Genomic DNA, 22,892 nt, shown 5'->3' with positions numbered 1-22,892 from the left:
CATATTCATGAGATTATTCCACTTTCAGTAAAGATGTATGATTATGTTGTTCTTTTTTATAACTTAATTAGCAAAACGATGCTTAAGTAATTTGCTACCTTATTTGTTCATATGCAACTGAAAAATAGGTGGATTATTAAAATAACTCACCTTCCATAGCAAAAACACCAACAGTGCAAGCATCAGCATTCCAGCAAGAATAGCTACTAAAATGATCCACCAAGGCACTCCTGTATAGTGTGCTACTGTCTTTGCAGGGAAGACAGTAACACGTACCTAAGGGAGAGGGAAAGATTGTAGGAGTGAAGAGGATAGAAAGTAAATTTCAGAAGTACTTAACTCTAATCCCAAACTAATCTTCACAGCAGTTCTTCAGACCTTCAAGTTGTGCATACAGACAAGTCTATGTTCTAAAGATGTTTTCTCCTCTTCAGTTGCTAAATGGTTGCTAATGTCTTTAACACCCAAATTTAAAGACAAGAATCTGATTCTACTCAGACTTGGGGACTCCAGGGCAGACTTGATATTTTATTGTGTCAGTAAAGTTTCCAAGCTGATTGATTGAAGTGTGAGAGACCTACAGTCCATGAGAGCATGATTTTTTCAGGTGGTACAAGTTCTGTACCAAAGGTCACAGGAAAAAAAAAAAAAGAGAGAAATCTAAAGGGATGAACTGAAGGTTCTCAACAATTCCAAGCCTCCAATCATTAGTTTGGGTTTGGTAGAGTAGGGGTGTTGTACAACAATATACCTACTTAATTCAGAACTTGGATTATTATGTTATTATGCACTCAAACATCATGTAGATTAATGGGAACCAAAACTTAAATGGTTCTCCAAGGAACCACCACAATATAACAACCTTCCTAACCTAGACTATTTCTGCTCATTTGGAAGAAGAGAGTAAGAGCAAAATCTAAGCCAAATAACTGGCCTGGAGTCTCCTCACTCCTACCAATCGGCAAACATACTACTGGATTCATTTCCACTGGGTGACTTAGTTTGGAGAAATATTACAAATGGGAAACAATGCTGATATGCATATTCTCCCTGTAGCAGACTGCTCTGCGTCTTGCAGCTCAACAGCAACATTGGTTTTACAACAGAAGACACAGGTCAGCCTCTTGCAGAGCTAGCCCCATGCCTGCCTGCAATTGGAAGGCAGTATTACTGACTGAGCTTAGGTAAAAGTAAGAAAAGAGTATGCATCTGTTCTTCAACTGTACTGGATGTCTCACACAGGAAGACAGAGGTTTCATGGATCCAATACCATTTTCGATGTTTCTGAATTAAAACATTCCCTGTTGCAGCATGTGTTAGATGTGTACTGATAAAATGGAGGATCCGTGTTAAAGTAGTTTTGAAAAAACTCACCTGAGCAGTCTCATTTGTGAGCTTAACATTTTCTGCTGCAGCAGGAATACTGATTGTAGCCCTAACAACAATGTCGAGGTAGTTCAGCTTGGAATATTCCTGTTTCAAAATAAAGCGTGCATACATTACAAGGCATGTGAGGGGAAAATGAAAATGCCTCAAGAACAGACAGTAACAGAACATACCTCTAGAAAAGTACTATTCCACAGTCTTGAACGCAGTACGACCAATGCCTTGCTGTCCAAGCCTTGTAATGGACACTTTATGTTCACACAGCGTGCACTCCCCTTACAGTCCTATAATTTAAATTTATAACGTTAATTCAAAAGTCATATTTGACTGAAAATGTAACATTTAAGTTGTAGGCCAGTACTTAAACTGTTTAAAGGAATGGATCAGACAAGTGTGCATCTTAAAGTAAAGGCCAGGGCTCCCTTTAGAAGACTCAAATCTGTTCCCACTATAAATCAACAGGAAACACCAAATTTCAGAGAGACCTGGCTCAGGGTGCTAGGCTCTGTTCTAATATTGTTAAAAATGTGTGCATCATTTTGCACACAAATTCTTTATTTTTGGTCTTGTTTGTTATTTTGCTGCCCTTTAAAGTCAAATTCTAAAAGCTAATTGCCTACATAAAAGTGGTCTTCTATGGTTGTTTAGAAACTAATCCAACAAACTAATCATAACTTTAAAAGAACACTGGGAAAAAATAAATAAATAGTTAACCACAGACCAGCAGAAACACAGCAATAAAACAAAACAAACTAAAAAAAAAATGTTGTAAACGCACCTTCCTTCATCCAGCTAAACTGAGAAAGGAAACTGGAGGGGCAAAAGTAGGGGATGGAGACTACAGCATAACTGATATTCTGATAGGGAAATGCTTACCAGAGTTTTGTATTTTCTTTCTGGAAACAAAGAAAACTTCTTGCCATCATTAATCTGCTTCTCTGCAATCTCACGTTTTCTCCTTGAGTTATGGGATTCCTTTACAAACAAAGAGAGAAATATAGAGAGTAAAGTAACTTAATTGGACTAATCAGAATACAACAGATTATTTAAATACCCAATACTTGAAGATCCAGATTAAATTCCAAATATAAACAGCGGCAATTTTGGCCTCTTAAACAGATCCATCTAAAAAAAAAAGTGTAGCTCATTTAGCAGCTACTGTAATTTCCCATAATATTATTGTTTTCATATTGTAAATACAAATCCAGTAAAACAAAGCAGGTTTTCTTTGGACTTCATCATGGTACTACAGCAAGTAAACAATTTCTAAAAGCAGGGTAAGAATAATACAAGCAAGTTTTAAAATAATTTTCCTCTAATGTAAACCTTTTTTCCATTCAACTGATATCTTAAACCTGACTCCGTAAAATTAACAGGGAAGGGAAAGTACAGCAGTGACACTAGAGCTTAGTGCTGGTCATCACATCAAGTATATGTATGTTTGTGTCACCTGACTACCATGATTCGTTGAGCACCTGTATCACGGGCAGCTTTTCTAGCCACTTCCCATGCTACTAGCGAGGAGTGTTGGTACCACAGCAGTTACTGGAATTTAATCAGTAATGTATGTTCTGTAACCTGAAGGAGGCAAATGTTTTACCTGACCATTTCATTTTTAAGGCATTCAGAATATGGGCTATTAATAGCACCACTTTTAATTTGATTACTAGCAAGCATCAGTAGAGATAAGTCTGTTAAATCCATACTCTTTGGGAAGATAAGATATAGGCTAGTTCTTGCAATCTCTTGCATACCAAAAACTCCCACATCCTCCAACAGCAACTGCATGCAAAGCACTTGCAGGATTCAGTGACATTTATTATTATCAACCGCTTGCTCTTCAGGTAATATCCACTGACACTGAGTACGCTAACATCACAGCAGGAGCTAGATTTATCATCTCTCATCATAATCTGTAAAGTTTTTTAAAGTCTGCTGTGGGTTAAGTAAAGTCTAGAAATAAAAAAGGAAAAAAACACTTCCCGATTAAATAAATTCCATGCACCTTTAAAAAAAAAAAATCACCTGTACGTCTGAAGTTTACTTAACTCAAAACAGATTAAACGAACGCATATATCTTTGGCTTTTTTCTAATTTATATGTAGACAGCATCTAGTAAGGTCAATAAGCATGTCTAGCCATTCAGAACATGAGTACTGCGTGCGTAATCAAAACCATCCATCCTCTCACCCCAATTTCTCTCCTATGCACTCTGAAGTAAAAGAGGAGCACAAACTAGACTCTTCTCAGCCACTGATGAACAAAGTATTGTAGTTGAAAGGCAAGTGGCTCTTACTGGCTCCTTTCACTGGCTTTGCCTACATCTTGGCCACAACAGTTAGTCAAGTTTGAAAAGCAGGTGGACAGTTTTAGTTGGAGCTTGGTTTCAGAAAAGATGAAAGCATGTGGCAGAGTATGGTTTCCTCATTATATTAGCTGTCTCCTAAGCAGCACTTTGTAGTCCTCTAGCTAAGCAGAAACTTAGTCTTGTAAAAACTAATTTGGATCCCAATGTTATATCTGCTTCAAAGGGCTACTCTGGACAAACGGCTGCAAGGGTTGGGCCCTTATGCTGAAAAACTAAAAGGCAAGAAAGATTTTTAAAGTGGACGCTGGCAAATGCCAAAAGATTTTCCGCAAGAAACAAGGAAAAGGGGCCAAAAGAAATGAGACGGGCTTTAAAACTAAAATGTTTAAACATATATAAATAATAGTTGTCCTGTTCTCCTTTATCCTTTTGGCACAAAATTTTCCCCATAAGAAAAGAACTGTATTCTTAAAATTAAAAAGTTTTAAAATGCGTTTTGTTGTAAATACAAAATGAAGGAGCCAGAACAGAGAGATCTGGTACTGTGGAATTCTGATACACTTTCTAAGCTATTAGCAATACCGAATGTATTCCAAGATAAGCACCAAAGGCACCTATATGCATGCTTGGGGGGGTGGGGGCAGGGGGAGAAGACAGGGAGACAAAGGTGCATTTTAATTAGAGTGGCTCTTGAGAGCCGCTGTAATTGAGACGCCCGCAGCATCAAATGTATTCAGCATCCTGCATTTCAAAATGTCAGTGGGGGGGGGGGGGATTAACTAAAGCTTGTTTGACAAGCTTTAGCTAAAGCTCCCCCACCACCATTTTGAAATGCAGGGACACTGAATACACAAGATGTTGCAGCATGCTGGAAAGTTCTGATTAGAAGACTCCAGCAGACTCAATTAATCAAGTTTGCTCTGATGCTTTCTAATCGGGACATGTTGGACCATGCGTAAAAGTGTGCCAACATCCCACTACTGCATTCTCCCAGGTTCTTCAGCAGTAGATTAACTTGCTTTTAATAGGTGAAAATGCACTTACTCTGAGTTGCAAATAGTTTATTTCATTCCGAGGTTCACAAGGGATTATTCCCAACTCTTTGGATTCTACTTTCATCAAATAAAGCAGCCATTTGCCATTATCGATTTCTTTAGGCCACTGGATGTCCAAAGAAGCTGTACCAAATGTTTTAAGTGGTCTACCCAGGTTAGTTACCTGTTAAGAAAACAAAACCCAAAAAAAACTTAGAATTTAAAGTTACAAATGCATACTAAAACTGTGTACCAAGACGTTTTTTTAATATTAATGCCAAAATCATGGAAAAGCACATATTCTGAAATACTGAATATTTGTGATTTTTCCAAACAATTATGGATTCAAAAAGATAACAATTCTCCTAAATTATAGGAAGTGTGATCCCACTATAAGTGTTCTAGATGATGCTGTACAGTTTATACATAAAAAACCAGGAGAGATTCAGTTTTTTACTTTAGATCTTATAAGTAAAACTAAAGCAACTGTAAGGTTTACTAAAAGCCTGTGAGGATCTAAATAGAACAGGTAGGCAATTGGGTTTAGATAAGCATAGGCTAAGAGGATGCAACCAAATGTTAAAAGTTAGAATATGTAAACTACAAAGTTCAGCAACAACTGGAATATCTGCTCCCTCAGCCAGTGTTATCTGCAAATCTATCATCTGCCAGAAGAGCAACAGGACTGAGGATGTTTTTAGCAGTAACAAAAATGTGTTCAGTTATCTAGAAACAGAAGGACTGCAACTGCAAGGGGAAATCTGACAGCACAGAATGACAACTCTGGTCTTCTTGCCCTACTACAGCAGTTTCTAAATGAGGAGTCGCAACAGTGAATGGGATTGGAAGCCCTACAAAAATTCATATCTTGTTCTCAGGGTCAAACTAGAAGTTCAGTCACCAGAAAAGAAGGAGTTGCAGGGCATGGACTGGTCCAGGAGTGGGGGATCTAAGCACGGTGGGGGAGTGAGGGTGGGAGGAACAAGGTAGGGGGCCAGATCAAGTTCCCATGAACTGGGGCTTCCTTCCGAGGGCAGGGGCAGTAGTTCCCCCAAAGGTACCTTCTCTCATTGCTCCCACCTCCTCAGCCACCCCAGGAAGGATGATCAGCACCCCCCAACACCCCAATCCCAAATCCCAATTTATTACAACATGAGACCCTCTTTAATGTGCTTCCTCTATTTTTTTTTTTTTAATTTTTTACACTTTTTATTTTTCCTTCAGTGGCCATTTTTCTTCATTTCACCACCCTTCCCCTACACCCATTTCCTCTCCACCTCCATTTTCATTACCCACCCACATCCCATTAATGCTTCACCTCCCAGCTTCATGTTCTCACCCCCAGGCAACCCATCTCTCACTCTGCCTCTCCCCCCACCACCTAGAGTAGGGATAAAAGCCTGTCCTGGCTCACCAACCCTCTAGTGGTAACTCACCTCTCTGTAGCTCCTAGTTAGGCCCCGCTTGCCAGCCTTTTAGTGGCAAGTCACAACTGTGCAGGTGAGGGACAGTCGGACAAGATTTTTATCCTTAAGGTGGGACTGCTCCACACAAACTAGCACTAACTGGTCAACATTTGAGCAGCTCAAAAGTGGAATGTGTAACACAGCCCATATGCTACTACCTGTCAGGGTAGACATTTGAAAGGCAAGAGAGAATTCTAGTGGAAGAACAGCCAGCTCTTAATGGAAAAGAAAGGTGCTGTACTGAGCAAATGTGGAACAGAAGACTGTTTGAATGGATGAAAATACAGGAGCAAATGTTTACACTGCAAACACCAGAACACTCAAAGTGTTCACTGTTTGAACAACATGGATGTGAAGTCCATGCTTTAGTAATTAAAAAGCATAAAACCAGTGTGAGCTCCTAACGACCATGTGTTGAAAGCAGCTTCAACACAGGTCCTGTCGCTGCGTGCTCCACTTCGTGTACATAAGCTCCTACACAAACACTTTGAGTACTAAACACCTGAGTATGTCATCTGTGGGGTTTATATAAACTTTGTCACTTGGATATTTTTGGTAGAAAACAGTATGTACAGGGGACTACACTCAACATTGCCCACAAACAAATGGAAGACATTTTGGGGAAATGCAATCCTAACATTTTCAGGGCCAAAGGAAGCCCAGTTCTTTATGCACTGATCAGGCTGTGGATTTCTAAACCAAGGTAGAGATCCTATTCCAAGGACAGCCAGCCTCAAATCAGCTGGATTTTACATATTCACCTGTATGAAACACAGTAGATTGCTTATCTGATGAACAGTCATAACATCTTAATAATCAAGATCAACTCACTCTGAACTCATATTCTATTAGATTTCCAATATCATCCTCAGATTTCATAGCACTCTCACCAATGACGTTACCTCCAAAGTACACCTGGGAAGGCTTCGCAACTCTGTTCAATTAAAAAACAAAAACCCACATTTTAGTGAGGGTTATAAATCAAACAGTTCTCATATTGATTTGTTTCATTAACTATAAACACTTACCCAGTAACTGACAAAAGCAACTGAATAACCACTTTAGCAGTAGCAGTAATTGGAGCCAAATTAACTTGATTGCTTGTTCTACGATGTAAAAGGAAACAACACCGTTTATTTTAAAATCTTAACAGTTTTCACATTACAATTACATTGCTTTTAAAAATCAAATCAAAGCCCATTCCAAATGTTTACAAGTGTCTGGGAAACAATAAGCAAAGAGATAACCAAAAAAACCCCCAAAACAACAAAAAAAAGCCTTACGTTTCTAACTCTAACGTAATGTCCAAGTCAGTTGTGTCAACATTAACTTTAGTTGTACTCAAAACCAGGTAAAAGGTTACCTAAACAAGAAAAATAAAAATGTACAGTAAAGCACTTAAATTAGTACATTTTTCTAGAGCAAGTTTATGTCAAGTTAAAAATACAATAAGCGCTAAAAATATATAAAACAGCTGGGCTCCAAACCAATCCCCTCCTCAAACCTCAACTTCAGGATTGGGGCCAGAATTTTAATTTTGAAGCATGGGCCCCAACTCTACTTGAAAGGTAAATGCCACTTACATTGGAATTTCTTTTGAAAGGATTTCCAAGTTCACACTCTGCCCGAGAACCATTCTGATTGGCACCACAAGTTAACTGTTTTTCCTGAGTTAATGAAAGACATTACAATTCAAAATATTTTAATAAATATTTAAATATACATATATATCTTTTTCCTTGCTTTTCTGGAATACTTACCGGATAAGCCCTCAGCTCTCTAAATGTAGAGTAAGTCAAACTGTCTGGAAAAGTTGCAGTTAGTTTAGCTTCGTGTGCATCTTCACCATCTTTCTTGGGATTTTTTGTATCTGATGGATTATTTGTCACCGTTATTTCTAGTGCAATATCTTTCTGATCTTTCAGGACAAGCACTGGGACACTGTTCTCACTAAAGAAATAAAATTAATTCAGTCTCATGCATTAGAAAAGAACAGACAAAAATCTGATCCTTTCTAAACAACTGTTCATGTTCAGTCATTTTTGCAGATGCAGGGTATGTCTACACTGTTTCCACTGCTCTGGATGCCACTCTCAAACACACCCTACCCATGTGCTCCTCATATGCTAAACCAGGAAATGAGATATGATAGCAGGTCATCAGAGCATGTTAGAATGCAATGCCTAGAGAGCACCAAGAAAGCACTGAAGGCCTGCCCACAAGGACAGGGGATAAAAGCCTGGAAAAGACCTCCCAAGTCAGTCAAGTCTCCTATTATAGTAGGCAATATAATCATGTAATTGCGTTTGTAAACTTATCATACTTTTATTGGAAAACTGTTCCATAACCTCCTTAGTCTCATGGTTAAAACACTTCATTTCAGGCCTATATTTTATTCATGGCCACATTATTATACCCTTGCTCGTGCGCCAATACCATCCTTTGGCTCATTTCTTTGCCCTGCTTGGTACTCCCCTCTTAGACTTTGTCTTACTAAGCGAACTACCCCTTCAATTTCTTCTTTTAAAATAGATTCTCCACTACCTTGCTCATGTTTTCAGCCCTTGCCCACAGCTACTTTAGTTTAAATTATAACCAATACAAGAATCAAGTCTTACATTGGTAAATAAGAAAATCTGTCTTCATTTCCTTCTCTGGTGCAGAATCTGTACTGAAGTTTTAGATTGCTATTGCATATATTATCTTCTCCACATCCTTCTTTTAAGAACTGCACATACATAAAACACAGAATCAGCTACATACAAACATACAAAACAATATTAAAATCAGGCTGCTGACATGTTTGTGATTAAGGTCAGATGTATAGGCACTTCAGAGCCCCTGGACTTGCTTAACTACAGAGATAAAAGGACACTAGCACTTGGTTAGTAATTTAAATTTTTGCTGCCAACTGCCATGTGAAAATACAAAAATAGGCAATGTGGGGCCTACCCCTTCACAGTGAAAAGGGGTTTCTTCCAAGATAGTACTTGGCCTGTTACATGCAGTACTCAGCATCTTGCAGGTCACTGGGTTCATGTAACAGGCAAAGTAGTCCTGGCTAGAGTACTGCAGGGTGGTGCTTTGCTAAAATTGGGATGCAAGCTTTCTAACACTGCCGCACTCAATAAAAATTAGACTGCAGAGTGATTCCATGTTGTGGGACAAGCGTGCATCAGGATAAGGCAACTCAATTAAATGTTCAAATACAATCAAGTACTACATTTCAACTTAAGTCTCCTGAAATAGAAAGCTAATGCATTAGCCACTTCTGTCATCTTCAGTTCTGTCACAGGAAGTGTGCATAAGCAAATTTTAAAATACTCTGCATAGTTAAGTGACTGATAACAGCCAACGTAAGAGAGCAGCTGAGATTACAAAATTAATTTATGTGATTTGCCATATCAGTTTCTTACCTTTGGTCACAGCCAGTTTCTTCTCAGCTTTTATTTCAGGGATTAACTGTCAAGGTATGTGCTAGAACCAATATGTTATATAAATAACCCAACTCTTTATTTTTCCGTCCTGCACAATTGTGAAGTTTAAGCAGATCTCCAGCAGAACATGCAATAAAAGACTTACTTCTGCATTCACTGTTTCTGGTTCATTTGAATTTAGAACTGGAAGAAGATCTGGAAGTGCTCTTCCTTGTCTTCTCCTGGATTGAGAGCCAGAGTCTGAGCCACTGATTTTAACATCAACTGACAGCGGAATGGGACGTAGTTTATCTTTGATATTTTCCTATTAAAACATTTTAAATGGCATATTTAATACACAGTATAAAAACCAAGATACTGGCTTTCCTAACAAAGCAACATATTCTAAGTAGAGTGGAGCCTTTCCTTTTAGAAACACAACAGAAAGTCCAAAGTATTTATTGACTTAAATCAATGCATTTTCTTTTAAAAATGTTAACACAAGGATCTGAACACCCCAGTGCTCTCATTGGCTTACTAATTACTTCTCTCACTGGTAATGATCCAGAAGAAGACCAAGTGGGAAGCAAAAATAGCAGCAACTGTCTCTTCTCAGTAACCATAAGATGATGCAAACAGTAGGATGATACATCATCACCCTCCCACCCCACTCTACTCCACAAAGAAGTGTTCAACTGTAGCAGAAAGTGAGACAAAATCCTCTGCCCGTTACCTTACCTGGAGCACAAGAGACGTTTTCACACACTCCCTTGTATTTTGTCCTTGTAGTTTTAAACTCCCAGTAAGCTGATCAGATGGATGATTGGGAAACTGTACTCTGGAAGGTAGACCTAAGCGCCTCCTATCCTTTTCTGCTTCAAAAGTATAGTTAAGTTCTAAATAAAAGGAAAAATACTTCACACATAGAAAGTATGATAACTTAAGAATGTTAATATATTCAACCATGGTCCTGCCATACATTGTTTTATACTACAATATACTGACTACACTCCCTTGTTTGCAAAGCCTTATTAGATGCAACCTTTTAACAGCCAGGATTATACTTCTTTCATTTGGCGGTCACCTTCCCTTTCCTTGAACATTTTGGATCCAAAAGCACCTTCTCTCATTATCATTCAAAGGATTTTACAAAAAAATCCCTGTTCAAGTTTACCGGCATCATTAATATCTTCCCAGCTATAGTACCAGGGCCTTAGCACTCAAGCAGCAGTTTGGGGAACTTGGCTACTTGTGCAAAGAAGACGCGCTCAGATCGGATTCAATGTTAGCTATAAGGCCATACATTTAACATTCCCTCCCCTCTCCAAATGCATGCTAACACATGCTCCCCTTCCATTACAAAGAAACTACAGCATCTTAGCCATATACAAGTAAAAGAAGGTATCTGAAACTGCTATTTTAAACAGTCTTTAATCTTATGGAATAAAAATTCCAATCTTATATGAATAAGATTACTCTGGGTGCCCACAGCCATTAAACTACTTCCATAAGTGTAAAAGCTTATACTACAGGCTCTTACTTGTATATTTCTTCTGTGTATATACATATACACATACATACATATACACACACACGCAAGGCTTTTTTGTTGTTTTGGGAGGGGAGTTCTCTCTTTGCTCATCATTTCCCAGACACTTGTAAACATTTGGAATTGGCTTTGATTTGATTTTTAAAAGCAATGTAATTGTGCGCGTGCGTATACACACACACAAGTGTATGTACAGGTTTGTTTGTTTTTTTGTTTCAACTCCATGAAATAGGCTTTTAAAAACTATGTATTTTGTAAAGTGACACCAAGTACTGGTGTGTGAACTGATTCACAGATTCTGCTGGAGCTGTTGTTGGCTAATAATCACAGAGCTTTTAAAGACTCTTTAACTAGTCAAATCCAGCTGGTGGCCACACCATTTAGTAACACAGCACAACTGTGTTTATACAGAAACCTGCCATTCAGACGTATGTTAGCTCTTCTCTACAGAGCTCCTGTGACAGCCAGCTGTGCCCTGTATTGAATTACACTTCAAACCTAGAACAAACAGTGAGCACAGATTACTACAGTTTACATGGCTACCTCTGCAGTTAACTTTTTCTGACAGCAAACAGCTGCTTGTTTCTTCCATAGCACTGAATAGACTTACTCTCACAATAAGCAGACTAGAAGTATTTTTATCTACTTACTTATTTTTGGATTGAAATCTTGGGGGTTAGCAGTATATTCAAAACATGCTTCAACACTCAGGCTGTAAGAAGTCAAGAATGTAATTTCAGTGAGGCAAGATCCAACAGGTTGACAAGTTTTAATGTTTTTGAACAGTTTAATCAATTTTAAATCATATTCATTTTCATGTGAGAACTGGCATTTCATTTCTTCCTGAATAGGGCATTACAAAAAGAAAGAAGTGCCTTTTTCTCTTCTGAAACGCATTTTAAAACCAGAAGGGTACTTTTCAAAAATAGGATGCTTTGCAGTGTGCTTCTCCTTTAAAAAAAAAAAAAAAAAAATCCTGTTGTATCCCTTGTTTTACGGTGGGAATCCTCAGGAGAACTAATGGGATTATGACAGAACAAATGACTGATCCTGAGCAACTGAGATACTGAGAACATTTTGTTCAACTGTGGCCCCCTCTACGAAAGCAGGTAAAGATGTGATGGAATCTAATGCCAGATCCACAATCATGCATTAGATCCCATCACTCCTTATTGCCAGTGCAAGGGGAACTCCTACAGCTCGAAGCCCCCTCAGTTGAGGGGCTCACAGCTGCAAAGGCAACCCATGCACCCTCAAGCCTGGCAGCTGTGATCCCCAGGCCCAAGGGTTTCATGCACCCCTGGGGCAGCCGCACCCCCCTGGCTGCTGGGACCCAGCTAGTTGCTACCAAGCTTTAGGTTACATGTGTAGTAGGTTCTTCAGGCTCTCCCCTGCAGCTGGGAGCCCCCTCAGTTGACAGGGCTTCCCAACTGCAAGGATGTACCATACCCAGCCAGGAATCCAGCAACTGAGGGGACTTTTGGCCCCAGCAGCGTGGGGACCCAGACAGTCCCACAGGACCTGGAGTCGGCAGATGCTGGGGCTAAGATTCCCTTCAGCTGCGGGACTCCCAGCCTTGGCTGGTCATGGTGCACCCCTGCAGTTGACAGAGCTCTCAGCTGGGGGGGCAAAGGGGGGGCACAAATTAAAGCTCAGTAACAATCATCTATAAAGTTAGAACACATTTTCAAGGTCTAATGTTACAGTCAGTTGGAGTTTTATGTCATGATAGCATGTGTAGCTGGTCTTAAGGTAACTGTGCAATTAACCAGTTAATTGTGTGATATCTGCAATGTGTACAGAGAGCCTGTTTAAAAATAAATGGGAGTGATTCTCTGTTGCCATGAACCTTGTGTAGTCATTTGCATTCATGTTGAGAGGACAAAAAATGCCATTTCTCTCACAGCAGTCTCTTGCATCTATTCTGCATTCTGTTAGCACAGGTGTAATGATTACAGTGCCTTATAGGTAAACTGGTAGGTCTGAGCCCCAATACCAAAGGAATAATAATGAATTATTTTCTTTATATAAACTACAGAACTTTTCTAGTCCAGTGTATCTGTATTCTTCTAATGCCTTCCTTTTCAAAGTATATGCACAAAAGAGGAATAAATAGTGGAAACTGATGGATGCCCTGCAAGACACAAGCGTGTGAGATGACAAAGAAAAACAGCAGTTTCCAAGAACCTTCCAAAAGTGGGTAGGTGACATCACATCTGCCAGAAATGGTCTTCTCTCCTTTTTTAACTCCCCAGATGAAACATGACTGGGTGTGGGGGAGGAAAGTTTATTTGCATTTGTTTGCTATGCCATTTGTTTCAATTACTGAAGGTAAAGGAAAGAAAGTACTCCTTGGACTTGGTCATTTCTAGCTGTTATATTCCTAAATTAGAAAATTAGTTCTAGTCGCTCGTACAGAAGCTTATAGGAAGCTAGTGCATAACGGGTCACTGCCCAAAGTTATGTTGGTCAAGGAGTTTCTTTCTGTACAATCAGATTAGTTTCTGTTTTACTATCTGTTCCATTGGAAGATAAGCCCAATTTCATATTTCTAGTGAAAAGCCCATGTGAGGGTGCTATTACAGGTTACCTTTAAAACATTTGAGCCAACATGAACTTAGGACAATTTCAGAGCAGTCACAGGTTAAGGCTTAATGCCATCTCTGACCTGCATAACTGACTTGTCACTAGAGGGCTAGCAAGCAGTGCTGTGGCCAAACTCAATTCATTCCCAGTCTGGTGGGAGAGGAGAAGGGAGGATGGTGCATAGAAATGAAAAAAAAAAAAATTAAGGCTGTCTCATATGTTAGTGCAGGGGTTTTCAATCTTTTTTAAAGGACTGTACCCCTTCCGGTGGCGGTGGCTGGCACATGGCAGTGGCAGGTGATGGATGGCAGCCTGCATCCAGCTGGCTGGGCGGCACCTGGCAGCCCACAGAGGGGAAGTGCTGCCCTTCCCCCAAGCCCTTCTCCTGGGAGACGGCGGCACGGGGTGGTGGTGCTCCATCCCTGCCCACCTACGCGTACCCCCTAGCATCTTTCCACGTACCCGTGTACAAGTCACAACCCCTGTATTAGTGAATTGTGGGTAGCAGTAGAGAACTGGGCCTTGGGGAGCCCCCTAGCCAAGCCCAGCCAGATGGCCCCACACCAGCCTGTTCCAATAAGCCCTCTGGCACTGCCCTCTCTGGGGAAGGCTGGGTGCTGGAATCAGGTCAGGGCAGGGGAGTCTGGCAGGCTGAGAGGAGAAAAACATGCTTCGCTCGGCCACTGCACTTCAGCCACAGTGGTTTTGTGCTCCACACAGAGCTGCCAGGTGGTGAGACCCTGGAGCCGCAAGAGGGTGAGAAGGGGTAGACTGGAAGCTGTGCATCGTGGGATTCTGGAAGACTGCAAACTGATCACTAGATCTCCAGGGAACTGACTAACAATGCCTTAGCTCAACCTGGGTAGAATGGCTAGAAGACAGCCCCACCATTAGACGATTTTTAGGATGAGTTAACACCCTTTAATGGGTAAATACTCCTGTTTTAAGTGCCTTTATGATAGTTTAAATGTAACCTATAACATCACCCTAACATTTCACTGTGGCTGTTATTCCATGTTAATACTACCCTCCATGCCTTCTACTTTCCTATAGTGGTCCCGTAGTCTCAATAATTTATGATGAATAAGTAAGAAAAGACTCAAACTCTTCTTTTTATCGCTAAGATATAAAGAGCCTATTACATCTGCTTCCAGAGAGGATCTGCCAGGTAATGAAAAAGCCATCTAAAGCACTCTCAAACAAGCAAATATGTTGCATTTAATAAATGGTACAGGGGCTGCTGCCACTAATTCTGGCAGCAGCATTTCAGCTAGGCCCCCTAGCATAAGTACTGCTCTGTCAGTAGAAGTTCAGGCAACCCCCGCTTAATGCTCTTAATTGGTTCCTGAAAAACTGAGCATTAAGCAAAATAAGCATTAAGTGAAACCGAAAGTATTTGATGACCAAAGATGGCTACCGCAATTGTTTTTAATCACCCAAGATGGTGACCACAAGCATTATAGTGAAACTCGTTGAGCGCTAAGTGAAATCAGGTATCAATTTAAAATAAGCGTTGTAGCTAAATAGCACTAAATGAAACGGTGTTAAGCAGGGGTTGCCTGTAGGTTTTCTGCCACCAGAGTGACATCAGCTGCACTATACAAAGCTGCACCCTCACTGGGGGTTTTGCCAGCATAAGCAGAGCTCCGAAGCATGGACAAGGACAGGGAAGAAAAAATTATACTAAACGGAGGGAGAGCAATTGACATGTGCCCTACCTAGCACCCTACTCATTCTTATTCTTCAGAAGCTCAAGTGTAAGGCTGAAAATAGACCTCGCATTGGTCCCAGGAGAACACCTTTTGTCCCAGGATCCAACAGACATGCAAGTCCAGTTTCCTGCTTCAATTCCCTCTGAACTATGTGCTTAAGCTTTTACCTAGGATGCAGCTGTGTGCGTTTATAAGATTACCATGGGGCATTCCAGGACAAGCCAGCCAGGCTGTGTGCTCTTGCTGACCACCTACTGATAGAGAAGCAGCAGCAATGCAGCTTGGAAGGGCTGTGCATGTGTGTGGTAGAGCACCAGTGGGGTGCTCGCCACTTAGGGAAGTTGCAAGCTCTGGGCGGGAGCTTGTTGGCTGAGCAGCAGGGGAAACACGCCCCCAGCAACCATTTTAAGGGGGAAGGCATGTGTCAAAGCACTCCTGGTGCTCTGCCGCTTTCAGAACTGGGCCAAGCAGCAAACAGGTGCAGCTCAGGCCTGACAAGCAGCCATCTTAAGTCTCAGGCCAGCAGGGCTGGGGGCAGCAGTTGCTGCCTGGTGCTGAGGGAAGCAAGACCTCATGAAGGAGCTGCTGCTCCAAGAACAAACTTGGAGGTCAGGGAGAGGCTACAGGGAAGGAGAAGGCCTCCTGGCCCTGGGCATGACCTAAAACTGCACCCTGCTGGGGAAGTGCAGCCTGGTGGGGCTCTTTGTGGTGTCAGAGCCCCCAGGAAATGCCAGGCCAGCTACCTCCCCGGTGAAAGGCAAGGAGGGGCACCTTAACCCAGCCCACACCTTCGGGTGGGTTATTTATCATCAGAGACAGTAGAGGGCCAGGCACGCCCTGGTATGGCACTTGAGCCCATGTGGGGTGCAAGGCCCTGGAGAGCGGATAGTGGGGCCAAGCTTGACTGCGGTCACCTAAGTCCAGGTAGGGGTGGTTAGAGCTGTATACATAGGCTCAAGATAAGAGGGCATTCAATGGGCAGCTTCCCGCCTAATTAAAACCATAATCATTAAACAACAAGGTGTGGCAGGCGTGAGACGCAGGTAGGAGACTAGCACTGTGGCTGGTCAGGGAGTTCCCACTTTGCCACAATGTGCTCGCTACACCTGTTTTGATCCGGGTCAAACCCTGCAACAGTCAGGCTCGTGTCCAATGAGACATCCATTTACAATCTATGAGCAATGAAGAGAGAGTACAGTTGAAATTTACTACTGTGAAATGCGTCTTTGAAGAAACCTTCTATTCCTTTCCATTGCTTACCCAACCTTAGCCTTTTAGATCTTGTTAAAAGTGTACACTGTGCAAGCAATATTTTTTCAGTCAGAAGAAAGCTCTGAAGTAAAGCAAGGAATTCTAAGTTGTAAAAAGTTGCACAACAAAGAATAAAGATACACGGGCAACAATCAATTAAATCCATTTCCCTGTCCTTGCACTCAAGAACAAAAGCCAATGATTGAATGTGGTGATAAAAATATAAAATTCTCATTTGTCGCAGCACTTCAGCCTAGTGGACACAATCCAAAGATTCTTCTGAGAGTCCATATCGGGACTCAAACATACATTATAATTGATAGTTAGTTATGTGCTCATAACATGGGAACTAGTCTGATAAGTTTTTGTTTTTTTCTGTGAAGCCTAAGAAACAAAATAATATGCACTCATTATGCCCAGCCTCAGAATTAAATAAATTAAACACCTTACCAGATTCCACTTGGTTCACGGCAGGTTTTTCTGTTTAAGTCAATTTTGTCAGGCAATATCTTAACTGTTTTCTTAATGCTTATAACAGGCCGAGACCTTATTTTGGGTAGCATTGAAGGGATGAAGGGAAGAGATAAAAAGAGTTACAATTAATAAAATAAGTCATGTTACTCATTCAATTTATAAAAGCCTTTTATGCTCTTGCAGATTTACTGTGAAGACACTGAATACCCTATATCACATTACCCTGAAAAAAAAAAAAAAAAAAAAAATCACATTGCCCTGAAAAATATTACTGCGTTTGATGTTCAGTATGGTTAGAAACAAAACATGTTCTAAACAAGATAAACAAGCCTGACCAAAAAAAAACAAAAAACAAAGATGAAGTGACTACTATTGTTCAGATAAAAAGTCCAGGTTATCACATTTTATATTCACAGGAGTCAGGAAATTCAAAGCAAAGATTCTCAAAAGCAATTGTAATTCAGCTCCAATGAGGAAACAGTAGGTACCAGAAATCATTTAGATTAATGTACATCATGTTTAATGTGCAAAGTAGGCAAAGTTATGTTTGCTGTGGAAAACTTGTTTTTCCACTGTATGACCACTACTTGTATAGCATTACAGCCATAAAAGTCATATTAGCATATTTTTTTCTTTTTTTTAATTAAATATAAGAATAGGGTTTTTCCTATCGACTCTAGCAATACCAATGCTGGTAAATTTGTCCTAAAAGTGGACTTAAGTACTCCTTATTGTAATGGAGTACTCCTTTTTGTAATGGGAGGCTTCCACGGGCTCACATCTTTTACACCACAGCAACTTAAATATTCTCGTGTTTACCTTCTGGCTTATATAGACTTCTGTGCCACCTTCATCAGCATAATATTAAGCACCTTTTAGCACACCATGAAACCATATGACAATCTGTCATGTGTGGTTTATTCTCCCATCCTCTCAGAGGAAGAACTGCATGTGCAGTGGAGTGTTCTGTTTTTTAAAGTTTTTCTGGAGGGGAAGATTTCTCTTTAGTTCCCATGGGAGTTTTTCCAGTCTCAGACTGGCCTCCAAGAAAGCTCCATCTCCTATAGAGATGAGCTTTACCTTTATGGTAAAGTTTCACTATGCCCAAGGAAAAGAGTTGTCAAGCATGGCCTTCATCTTGGAGCTTTTGACGCCCATTTAGCTATGCTGAACCCTAACCATGGAGAGCCCTGAAGATAAGCACCACAACTCTGAATTTGAAATGGGTTCATGGTCCCGATCAAATCCTCCTCTTCCTGCTTATTGTCAGTGATGCTGTATGTTGAGAGGAACTACATTAACACCAGATCTTCTCATGGTCAAAGCCTGTGTTCAACACAAAGCATTAGTAGCTAAAATACAGGCTTGACATAGCCGTAAGAGGCCAAATTAGTTCCCTTAGCCCCACTACTGCAACCTATGGGCAGCATATGCCCCACACCTATGGCACTCAGCTGAAAGACTGCAGGGGAAATAAATTATTGTTATTTGCACTATGGCAGTACCTAGAGGCCCAAGTCAGTATATTGTGATACAGGCCTACCCAGCTGTCAGCTCAAAGGACAGTGGAAAAAAGTTTGTAACATAACACTGATTGTTATAACACTTGAGATAACAGAAGCTTTTACAATAGGAAAAGACAGACTAGAACCAAATTAATCCAAACAAAACAGGTCTGTTAATGCTACCCAAGGGTTAGATCAAAATTATAAGTACTGAACAAACTTAGAATGGGGTCAAACTAACAAAATTAGCATATGAGAAATTGGGCCTAATTAAGAGACAAGACAACCAAGAAGTGGGTTATTCGGCCCACCTGTAGGGTTCCTTAAAGGAGAAACCGAAGTGGTTGGCACAGATGAGATGCTAGCAAAACTTGTACAGTCTACATCTGCCATTACATTACAGCAAGGAGCTGTATAAAGTAAATGAGTTCAAATGCTTCAATTAAGAGATGACAGATTTGTGGTCGTGGATTCACCGACTCTCTCATTCACTGCCAATCTGTTTACATCTTGGTATGAAGGGGGCCAAGTTCAGCCCTTTACCAAAACAGAGTTTTGAACCTCAGGATTAAAATATGCATTACAAACCTGAGCAAATACACTGGTCTCTTCAAAGCAGAGTGTTAAAAAATAAAATCAACATAGATTTAGTAAAATACCTACCTGTAAACAGATACAGAATCTGAAAGTGACCCAACAGCAATATCAGGATAGGAATTTCTATCAAGATCCATATTTCCAGCAATAGAATAACCAAAGAATTGAATGTTATTTTTTTCACCATCAAGAATCTAAAAACAAACAGATTGTCAAGAATGAAGCATTTAAGAATCTTAAAAAGGATATATCAAATGTTTCATACTCAAAAACTAAAAGTATCGAGGAATTCTGAGACTACTTCATTTAGGTAAGACACCTCAAAGGAGAGAAACTTTTACTAAAGTAAAAAAGATGTCCGGGCTCTAATCAATGGCTCTTTGGTATTAGCAGATCCCTTATGAAATAGAGCTTATGTATCCAGTGGCCCCTTCCCCACTTCCGATCAATAATAATGAACTCTACACCAATTTCCTCAGTAGAAGGGCTCAGTATTAAAATGAACCACTCCTGATCTTCTCTGCCAACATACCCTTCGTACAACCCCAAAGGGCTTTCTTATATACCCCTTTTTCACTGGTAGAAGTGGGAGGGAAGTAGATATTTGTAGTCCTAACATGCCAGGGTAACTTCTTATGCCTAACTCCAATTCAAGGTTGAGCACATGATCTTAATTACCTGTGTTGCTTTTGTATTTATTCCATTCTTAGATCCATGGTATATATACACCTTGCCTGAACCATCATAGGGTGCCCCTACTGCAATATCTGTTGAAAAGAAATTATGGTATTCAGAAGAACCTTTGAATGGTTACATCCATGATAGCATGAGCTGCTCAGAGACTAGTTTTAAGCAAAAATGGGCATACACTTATTTCAAGGCCTGCTTTCTCACCTGGGAATCCATCCTGATTAACATCACCAATATTTTCAACAGCAAGACCAAACATAGAATCAGTAGTTCCATTAAGGCGAACTGGCTTCACGCCTTCCCAATTGCCGTTCTGATTAATGTAGACGTACACAGCACCACCAATATCTTCATCTCTCTCGAAGTATTGTGGGGCTCCAACAACAATATCTTGCCAACTTAAAATAAAATGCAACAATTTTAAAAGACCTATGAAAAAGTAACTGGAAATGCCCATCAATTTAAATTATATTAAGCCCATAGTCTTTAAAGTGAGTTGGTCTGACAAAGAGGTAGCAAAGGTTGTTAAAAAGTACATTAAATGGGTACAGTAATAAGAATGAACCTAAGGGCATTCATTAAAGTGACAGATCAGTTTCAGATTTTTCCCCCTTCTTTGATATATAATGAATGCTCAAGAGTGTTTATTTATCAAAAAAATTTCCTGCTTTTTTGTGCTTTATTAATTTTCTAAACTTAGTTGCCCATAAGTGATTAGTAGGGGAAAAAAGTCTAACACCCTCCAGTTAACAAGGAAAGCTTCCCCAGTCTACTCCAAGATCCTCAGCAAGTCCTCCACAAAGCTGGAGAACATGGAACTTGCCATTCCTAGTATTCCTAGGGTCAAAACCAAGCAGGAAAAACACCCCAAAAACAAAATAAACTAAACTCAGCAAGTCTTCTTTACATAGCATAAAGGAGAAAAAAACAATATACACCTTCCCTTTTTTTCAGCATCTTCAAGTCACTTTTTTAAAAACACATTGGCTGCCTATACACATGTCATTTGCATTCTGATTAGAACACATTGGAGAAAACTCGATTAATAGAGCTTGCTCCACTTTCTAATTAGAATGCTTAAGCTTAAGCACTGCCACGTATTAAGCTCTCACATGTTTTATAACGACTGCAAGGGCCATATCTAAACTTCATCGAATGACCTTTAGATAAAGTGTCTTAAGGCCATTTTAAAACACCTAGAGGCTTAATAAATGTGACAGTAAGCCATTTTAATTAGAGTAGCTGTCTGGAAACCACTAATTAAAACACGCTCCCTCCTGTACCAACCACTCCCCCACAGAGCACAAATTTAGGCAGCTATTTTACCCAGAAGACACCATAGCAATGCAAAAATCAGAACTTAGTAGGGAAAAAAAAGCCTCACCCATCCTTATTGAGATCCACAACTGCAACATCATAGCCAAACGAAGAAGCTAGCCCTTCTCCTTCAAATATATGCACAAGTGAAAGCGCTCTCTGAATACTAGGATCTCTTCTTAGCAAAACAACTGCCCCACTGTGGTTGGCTCGTGGTGCACCAGACACAAAAGTTATCTCCTCCTGAGACACAATACCTTTGCCAGAGTCCAAAGAAAAACCTAGAACAAAAAGTGAACACATAAAGGTAAGTTTTTTTCATCATTAAATATGAAAAGTACATGTGCATACTATATTAAAGTGGTTTTTAGTAGTGGTACTGCAACCAAATTTAGCAAATATCCACAGTGTAAGCTAGTCATTCCAGTAGCTTTTAGATCAACTGGAAAAAAAAAAAAGCAGTTTAAGAGTGCACAAGTGTGAATATAGAAATGCTGTGAGGCTTATATCTGTGCTCTTGCTAGAGATATAAAGGGCCTGAAGAAAACATTTGTCTTATATAAATCCACCATAAGCATGCTTGATCAGTGAAATCTGATGTTGTCTGTACATGTATGTATTAAACATATTGTATATACAGACACAAATCTCCACCTCTTACTGACTATATAGTATCAATTTTATTGACCATGCAACTGTACCTTTCAGATACATCATATATGCTTATGGGAGCCATTTAAAAAGATCAAGTAAAACTTTACCACTTTAATATAGCTTAAGTATTTATTTCAACACAGGATGAATAGTACTTATGAAGTTTTATACACACACACACAAACATACATACATACATACAAAGCATTCTCAGTCATATACATGCAAAGTATACTGCACAAGCACAGTGTCTTATATTAATGATGTTACACAGTATTTGAGAATCTGTAGTGGTGAAATTAGCAGTATTAACCGGAATATGTTTGTAAATGACATACTTAAGTGAATAAAGCCCTAATGTCCAGTATCAAACCTAAATTTTAAAAAAGGGGGATTGAGTTGTTTCACATACTTTAAATATGATTATTGCGTATATTGGAACATGGCATGAATTTGTGCTAAAGTTTTCACTAGCCAGTGTCACAAATTCATAGGAAAAAAAGTCTAGATTAGGAGAGAAGCATAAAAAAAATACTAAATATGAGGCTGCCCTTTTTAATCCTCCTGTAATCCTTCACCACTGCCATTCCAATTCTCAATTACAAAAAATCACTGCAAGACAGAGTTTCAGATAAACTTGGTAAGAAAGCCCCAGGATGCATTAAGAATTACACTGCAGGTTAATTTGTCTTAAACGCATCTTACTTCCCAAGTTATCCTTCATCTGAATCCCTGCCATCACATGCCTTTATCTAAGTGTATTTGAAATGGGGAAAAAAGTGTGTCTAAGTTCACATAAATGTTTAAAAAAAAAACAAAAAAGGAAAAAAAAACTATGATTGAGACCATATATTGTCACCTCAAGAGGTCACAAACCTAGGTAGCTATTCATCATCACATCCACTGATTTGTCCACCCTTATATTGGGAGGTAGTGTTTTGTATACA

The 22,892-nt window shown here is 39.8% G+C and overlaps 1 protein-coding gene across 1 annotated transcript in view; it reads right to left on the bottom strand.

The window, feature by feature from the left end:
- Positions 1-22,892, bottom strand: part of ITGA6 (integrin subunit alpha 6) — a 61,624-nt gene that overhangs the window by 4,009 nt on the left and 34,723 nt on the right. Inside the window, exons 6-24 of the mRNA XM_019522928.1 lie at positions 21,359-21,572; positions 20,179-20,372; positions 19,963-20,051; positions 19,351-19,478; positions 17,159-17,254; positions 11,810-11,871; positions 10,349-10,506; positions 9,777-9,935; positions 8,813-8,922; positions 7,955-8,144; positions 7,778-7,861; positions 7,478-7,557; positions 7,223-7,300; positions 7,026-7,128; positions 4,739-4,912; positions 2,263-2,361; positions 1,560-1,670; positions 1,375-1,473; positions 151-276 (exon numbers count right to left, since the gene is read on the bottom strand). Of these exons, the coding sequence (XP_019378473.1) occupies positions 151-276; positions 1,375-1,473; positions 1,560-1,670; positions 2,263-2,361; positions 4,739-4,912; positions 7,026-7,128; positions 7,223-7,300; positions 7,478-7,557; positions 7,778-7,861; positions 7,955-8,144; positions 8,813-8,922; positions 9,777-9,935; positions 10,349-10,506; positions 11,810-11,871; positions 17,159-17,254; positions 19,351-19,478; positions 19,963-20,051; positions 20,179-20,372; positions 21,359-21,572 (2,354 nt within the window). The remainder of the gene's footprint in view (positions 1-150; positions 277-1,374; positions 1,474-1,559; positions 1,671-2,262; positions 2,362-4,738; positions 4,913-7,025; positions 7,129-7,222; positions 7,301-7,477; positions 7,558-7,777; positions 7,862-7,954; positions 8,145-8,812; positions 8,923-9,776; positions 9,936-10,348; positions 10,507-11,809; positions 11,872-17,158; positions 17,255-19,350; positions 19,479-19,962; positions 20,052-20,178; positions 20,373-21,358; positions 21,573-22,892) is intronic.

The sequence above is a fragment of the Gavialis gangeticus genome, unplaced genomic scaffold (assembly GCF_001723915.1).
Source record: "Gavialis gangeticus isolate Ggan-Ray unplaced genomic scaffold, GavGan_comp1, whole genome shotgun sequence".
Classification (NCBI taxonomy): domain Eukaryota; kingdom Metazoa; phylum Chordata; order Crocodylia; family Gavialidae; genus Gavialis; species Gavialis gangeticus.
This window is presented reverse-complemented; position numbering and strand designations above follow the sequence as displayed.